The 7,539-nt window shown below is 40.9% G+C and overlaps 1 protein-coding gene across 1 annotated transcript in view; it reads left to right on the top strand.

Annotated features, from left to right (window-relative positions):
• The first annotated feature begins 6,633 nt into the window (after nt 1-6,633).
• Nucleotides 6,634-7,539, top strand: part of LOC107558875 (rho GDP-dissociation inhibitor 1-like) — a 4,122-nt gene continuing 3,216 nt past the window's right edge. Inside the window, exon 1 of the mRNA XM_016242569.1 lies at nt 6,634-6,802. Coding sequence (XP_016098055.1) covers nt 6,649-6,802 — 154 coding nt within the window. The 5' untranslated portion in view covers nt 6,634-6,648. The remainder of the gene's footprint in view (nt 6,803-7,539) is intronic.

Raw genomic sequence — 7,539 nt, 5'->3', positions numbered from 1 at the left:
GTGTGTGCTGTGATTGGTTAGCTGGGCCAGTGTGTGCTGTGATTGGCAGCACTCGGCGCCTGGTCGGGAAATGTCACGCCTCTTACCATAGCCGCCTGCGAGCTTCAGCGCAAGTATTGCATCAAAATCAAATCAATTTGAGCGCGATTTAAACCCGGATGATTGTAACTGCTCTAAGTTCGTCTGCCTTGGGAAAGCTAGCGTGTCTCCGACATAGTGATAACACTCATTGCCTTCTCTAGTGCAGCTCAACCAGGTCTCGTCCCATTCATCAATATTTGGGATATCACAAATCCCGGAAAATATGCGTTGTAGTCCAAACGAGTCGTTGGTTGTAGTTTTTGAAAAGTGATTTCTGTTAAATAAAATATCTCCTTTTGAAGTGGACTCTGAGCTTTGTAACTTTGCAGATCTTTTTATGCTCAAACAGCAACATTACAGACTAACTAAAGTTGAAAAAATGAAAAAGCATATTAGGACCCCTTTAAATGTTTCAAATGAGGAGCCAATGGCTCCCACAGTCATTTTTTGTTTTTTTTAGACTGGAGCCCTGTCAACGGAGTGAAAAATAGTCATGTCTGGAAAACCAAGCCGCATCTAGTGAGATTCTCACTTTCCCTTTCCCAGCGGATCAGACCTGCTGTTTAATTAACACAAGTGCTCTCCATAGCTACAGGCTGTAAGATCACCTTGCATAACACTAGTAATATCCAGGAGTCTTCTGCTTTAGTTCACTTTGACGCTTATATGGATAAAGTTACCACAGTACTTTATCATGAATGTCTGACCTTTTGTACACCTGAAAAGACCTATTTTCCAACACAATTTTGTTGCCGTAATTGCACTCGAGATGTTACTGGATAGTTTTCTCCAGCTGTTACAGACCTCGTAGTACTGAACAGCCTCGCTTTCTTCCTCATCAAATTAATTATAGCATCTAACCTGGCGGTCCATTTCCAGTCGGTGCAGAATCATATTCACTTCACAGGTCTTTGTTGTACTCTTTGTAGACCTAAGGATAACCCGGTCTCTTAAGGAGACTGATTAGGTTTGTCAGGTAAATCCTCTTTACCTGGTGCCTTTTGACATCCCACCAGTCTTACTGACACTTCCCCCCTTTAATTAGTACTAATCTTGACTACATAATCTTGTTGGCTTTCGTTGTTGCTCGGTAACGAACCTAATCTCAGGCTTTGTAACCCTTAGACTAGCATGTTAGTCTTGCTCAGGCTTCCCTGGTGATATTAGTTCTGGATAATCCCTAATTAGAGTGAATTTAGCTCAGCCGGACAGAACTAAATGAAGAAGTGGGTGGTGCCAATGTCAAGTTCAAGCTGTTTCCACCATTGAGCGTGTAAACTGGTCGTGACCGCTCGCTCTGCCTTGTTTTCAATGACCGTAGGTTATATGTACCTGCTGCCCATGTTTAGGGAATAATTGTTGCAACCATGTTAAATGACTAGTCCATCGTCCTTTTGACATCCCACCAGTCTTACTGACACTTCCCCCCTTTAATTAGTACTAATCTTGACTACATAATCTTGTTGGCTTTCGTTGTTGCTCGGTAACGAACCTAATCTCAGGCTTTGTAACCCTTAGACTAGCATGTTAGTCTTGCTCAGGCTTCCCTGGTGATATTAGTTCTGGATAATCCCTAATTAGAGTGAATTTAGCTCAGCCGGACAGAACTAAATGAAGAAGTGGGTGGTGCCAATGTCAAGTTCAAGCTGTTTCCACCGTTGAGCGTGTAAACTGGTCGTGACCGCTCGCTCTGCCTTGTTTTCAATGACCGTAGGTTATATGTACCTGCTGCCCATGTTTAGGGAATAATTGTTACAACCATGTTAAATGGCTAGTCCATCGCGCTCAGCTGTGTGAAATTACCCTGCGCTCCCTAGTGAGTATTAACATTGAGACGACTGCCAAATGGCTAATGGTGTTTGTACTGGTTTACTCTGGCAGCTAAAGTGATGTAATCTGGGCATGAATGCGGTTTGATGGACTGCACTTGCTGCAGGACCTTGTTTTCCTGATTCTTCAGCAGAAACGGATTGTACTTCGTCAGTCTTAATTAACTTTTGCCAGCTCCAGAGGGGACATGCTGGTTTTCTATTCTGCTTCCCTCAGCCAGTTTAGCCTCTTGACTAGAGAGGTCAGTTTTCATTAAAACTTATTTGTCATTTAAAATTGCGATCGATGAATCTATAAATTGTAAATGTTAATGTCCAAATATCTTGCAACCAGATGCAGCTCAACAGAAAATTGATTGTGAAGTAATTCTGAGGGATATATTAAAACACTAGTTGTTAGATATTAGATTTTAGGGTGCTTAATAAAACTTTTGCATTCTTTACAAATTGATTCTAATACAAAGATTCCGATAAGGCTCTAGGGCCATTTACACGACACCATTTTCAACTAAAAAGGTAATTATTGTTATTATTATTGGTCGTTAATTTACACAACAATGGTGTTTTGGGGGTCTGAAAACGCAAATAAAAGGTAATTATTGTTATTATTATTGGTCGTTAATTTACACAACATTAATTTACACAACAATGGTGTTTTGGGGGTCTGAAAACGCAAACGGGTGCTCGTTTTTGGGAAATTATATTGTTTTCGTCTCTGTGTAAACTACAAAAACGTTAATTTTTCATTCATACACATGCATATTATGTGTTCAGTCTGTACGAATTCGTATGTGCGTAGACACGTAGTGTTTTGTTACAAAGTGACATCGTCACCTACTGGCCTTTCATGCGTAATTCAACGTTTTAGTCATTTTCGTAGATCCGTGTGAATGGGGAATGTTTTGATAACGTTGTCATCTGTGTGCGAAACTTTTCAAAAACACACAGGAAAAACCATTCCATCTTCAGAACATTGTTGTCCTGTAAACGTATCTTCTAATACAAAAATAAATGACGATAAAGGCCCGTTCACACTGTAAAGATAACTATAACATAACGTTAACTATACCAGTGTCCACACCAACACACAATAACGCACTGTTTATTTGAAGTGCGTGCTGCAGTTTTGTCATCTGCCGCTTTAAATTCTCGAGCTCTTTATAGCAGGATGGATTCTGATTGGCTGTCAATGTCAAGAAAGTGATTCCCACAATATCGTTCCTTTGTCTTTATCATTAGAGTTGTGTTGTGGATGTCCCTGTTCACATAGAATTACAATGATTAATACATCGTTTTAGCTATCGTCTTTGATTTGAATGCTTTAACATGTTACTACTAATATAATTAGCTTTGTTTGTTTTTATTTTTTAATTGCTGCTTCCAGGCTGTTCTCAAACATTAGCTGCAATTTTATTTTTATAATGTTGTAATGCTTTAGCACAATTTATAGCACAATTTACACATTGCTTTGATGAGAACATTGGGAAAGACAAGAAATAGTCTTATTTTTGTTTTATTAAAAGTAAATGAATAAAATTTAAGATTGTTAAATCTATTATCAACATGGATATTATTCAGCCCTAAAACATTTACAACCCTACATCAAGCTCAAGTTCTTGAAATGTATTTCCAGACATCAATAAAAGCAGGTTTCCATATGTCCTCTTGAACATACCCACTTTTGCAAGGTTTCTGCGGGTCCTTAAAAAGTCTTAAATTTAGTTGTATAAAATTTAAGGCCATAAAAGTTCTTAAATGGTGCAAGAAAGCCTTAATTATGGGGACGGAAAGACAAGAATTGCGATTTGGATGAAAGTGACGATTAAAGGGTTACTCCACCCCAAAATGAAAATCACTTACCCCCATGTCGTTCCAAACCCGTAAAAGCTTCGTTCGTCTTCGGATTACAATTTAAGATATTTTGGACGAAAGGCTGTCCCATTGACTGCCAAGTAAATAACATTGTCAAGGCCCAGAAAAGTATGAAAGATGTCTTCAAAGTAGTCCATCTGCCATCAGTGGTTCAATCTGAATTTTATGAGGCTACGAGAATACTTTTTGTACGCAAAGAAAACAAAAATAGCGACTTTATTCAACAATTGAATAGACAGTCACAAGCCTCCCGGTTTTCATTCAAAATATCTTAAATTGTGTTCCGAAGACAAACGAAGCTTTTACGATTAATGACAATTTTTATTTTGGGGTGGAGTAACCCTTTAAACTTCAAAAGGCTCTGATTTAATTAAATAAACATGAGCACTGCAAAGTCCCAGCTATATTTCCGTTGTAAACCGCTGTATTTCTGCCGTTCCCAAAGCGCATTAGGCCAGAGGCACGAGCCGGTGTCGCTCTCGTACTCGAGCGATACCGGCTCTATATCAGCGGCTGTGATTAGGCCAGAGGCACGAGCCGGTGTCGCTCTCGTACTCGAGCGATACCGGCTCTATATCAGCGGCTGTGATTACCTCCTTTGGGCCTCTGGCCTAATCACAGCCGCTGATATAGAGCCGGTATCACTCGAGTACGAGAGTGATATTGCTCATATAAAAACTCAAGCAATTAAGACCGTAAAAATATATTGGTTATTTAAATAATATAATAATTGATTGCTAATAATAGTTTAAATTAACATAATTGATATTTTGTGAAGTTTGTTTTATAAAACTATTTTTGTTTTTGTGAAAACCTGTATCTGAACCTTTTTGCAGTCATTTTACAGTTTAATATGTGACCATAGACATTACCGTGCTCATGTGGTATTCATTTTATGTGTGCAGGTCTCAATAAAGGCCTTAAGTCTTTCGGTGTTTTTCGCATCGGTTCGAAACTTCTCGTCAGATAGGTTGAATCTAGACTCTGCAGTAAGGTGGCCTCCAGGAGCAGGATTGGACATGCCTGGTTTAATGCTAATAGAAACATGGCAACCCATCATGAGTGTCTGTCACGCTTCTGATCCTGAGCTTCAAACCCCAGCCGCTGGAGCAGTGTGCCAGAGCTCGCTGATGAAGAACGGCCTCTCTCGCTGTCAGGGGAGCGCAGAGGCCCAGAATGGAAAAAGACATGCAGTGTTATCCGAGTTCCTGTCTGACCGTGGCCAAAAGCATCCCCTGCCAAAACTATAAGAGGACTGCTTTCGCAATGCCAGGATGACTCGCTGGAATGTTAGGCTCTTTTATTGATTACATTGTGTCATTTTCTAGTTTATAGTCATGTTAATGATAAGGGCTAGCACAGAAAACTACTCTGTGGGTTTTCATGAGACGAGCTCGTTCACCAGCACTGCAATCTGCTGAAAGAGGTTTTTAGGAGTCTCCTGAAGTGTTACGCAAACCACATCTGTCTTCGATATACACGACCTACAGGCTGTTCCAGGACACCATATGCTTTGGGTTTTAGTTTTGTTGTACTGGCTCTCGGTTCGTATCTCGTGTGCTTGTTCATATGTGGTCCTCATTACGGCTGTTCGTAAGATTAGCTGGCAGATCTTTACTCTTTGTTTGAAACAAGTGGTTGGATTTATAGAAATTGTTACGCTGTTTGCAGCTAAGTGGAATTTCTCTGCTTGATGACTTAAAGGGCCCTTTCAGGGTAACACACGCATGCATGTAGCAGCGGCTCCTAAAGGGACATAACCAAATATGAATTCAGCAATTAACTAATTTTTTAATAATATTAGATTTAGTGCCAAAAATATAAAATAAGACATTTTTGTTGGAAAGAAATTAATGCTTTTATTCAGCATGGCGCCCCTAAACCCCCCCGTCTCCGCCCCTAAACCCACCCAAATCCACCCCTAAACCCCACCCCTAAACCCACCCGTCTTCACCCCTAAACCTACCCGTCTCCACCCCGTCTCCGCCCCTAAACCCCACCCCTAAACCTACCCATCTCCACCCCTAAACCCACCCATCTCCACCCCCTAGATGTGGATCCAACCACGCCCCCTGGATCTTGGGTTCTGCAGTGAGGGGCTACTGCTCAGAAGGGGCCTCAGGCCTCCGGCTGCTGTCCTTGTGCATCGTCTGCCAGCACCCTCACAAGAGTGCTCTAAAACGAGGTTGCATATCTACAGTTCCTGCTCATTTTTGTTTTTATCAGCAGTCAGCCATTACAATAACCCTGCCTGTTATGGTTCATCTCATCACCTGAAGAGATGTTTGAACGAGCGTCGTGAGACAGGCGTTTAATCACCCGCATCAATCTCATTATTTCACGTAGAGCGAATGAAGCAGCTCCCACAGAGACGTCAGCGCGGATGATGGATGGGCTACAATAAGCGTCAGTAGTGCTTCCACAGTGCCTGCGTTGTTAACATATGGACGTCAGTGATGGGACTGCTGGCCGTACTCTGAAACAAAATAATAAAGTTGACATGAGTTGCTGCTTATAGAACAAGCGACATCTAACGGATTTGCACAAATGAGTTTTTAAACATGTCTCCCCCATACACCTGTTCTCCATGCTCTTTTATCGACCGACAGAACAAATAGATCTCTCAGCATTAGTGGAGCCATAAGCTGAGCTGCTCAAACAAACAAAACGTGTTTCTGGAAGTCATCGTCAGACATTCCTCATGAACTTGTAATGGTCTCACTATAATTGTCAGGCAATCAACAAAATGTATTCACTACAATATGTGGTGGACGAACAAACTAATCGACACGGAGGAATCATTTTAAATTCATTAATCTTCTCTATAATAGTCACCTAAGTGGTGAATTCCCCCCCATTTACCAAAATGAATTTGGATATTCTGATGTCAGTCTATGGCTTTCCTTATGTGCTTATTTGTTTTGTTCATTTAGCAGATCCCAGTGCTCCCAATGTTCAGGTGACACGGCTAACTCTCATGTGCGAGACTGCTCCTGCCCCGCTGACCCTTGACCTGCAAGGTAAGTAGAAATAACCTGTTTTGTTGAATGGTTAAGTCTCTTGAAGAGACACAGTCACTTAATTTAGGCTTTTGTTGACCTATAAACAATAATCAATGAATATACATAAAGAAAATCAAATATTGTAAACAGAAGTGCAACCTCATTGGTTCCTGCACGTTTGAGCTTCCGTTCAGTCGATGTTTCTAACCTAACATCGATAGGTTAGAATGAGAGCTGTAATGTTGACACAAAAAGGCAGTGCAGTCTGAGATCATTTCTCTTGGCTGCATCCATGTGTTATTAGTGAGTGTTATTTATGTTTTCACTAAGCCAAACCTGTGTTACGACGTAATCTTACCGTCACATGACCCAGATAAAGCACAGCAGCCTGAAAGCGAGAGCTCAGCGCTGGCAGAGAGAGAGAGAGAGGGGTGAAGATGAGCGGTGTGTCCTGCAGCCATCTGCTGGGAACAACGTTCAACTGCAGTCTGCCATACATTCACACATGAAACACCACCGCCATTCAAAATCAACCTCTAGTTTAGTTTAAACTAGTTTAGTTTGCCATACATTCACACATGAAACACCACCGCCATTCAAAATCAACCTCTAGTATAGTTTAAACTAGTTTAGTTTAGTTTTAAAGTGGTCATATGATGTGATTTCAAGTTTTCCTTTCTCTTTGGAGTGTTACAAGCTGTTCGTGAATAGATAAGATCTCTAAAGTTGCAAAGACTAAAGTCTCAAACCCAAAG

This window comes from Sinocyclocheilus grahami, unplaced genomic scaffold (assembly GCF_001515645.1).
Source record: "Sinocyclocheilus grahami isolate Dianchi unplaced genomic scaffold, SAMN03320097.WGS_v1.1 scaffold663.1, whole genome shotgun sequence".
NCBI classification, from domain to species: domain Eukaryota; kingdom Metazoa; phylum Chordata; class Actinopteri; order Cypriniformes; family Cyprinidae; genus Sinocyclocheilus; species Sinocyclocheilus grahami.
The sequence above is the reverse complement of the archived record's forward strand: the minus strand, read 5'-3'. Positions and strand labels throughout refer to the sequence as shown.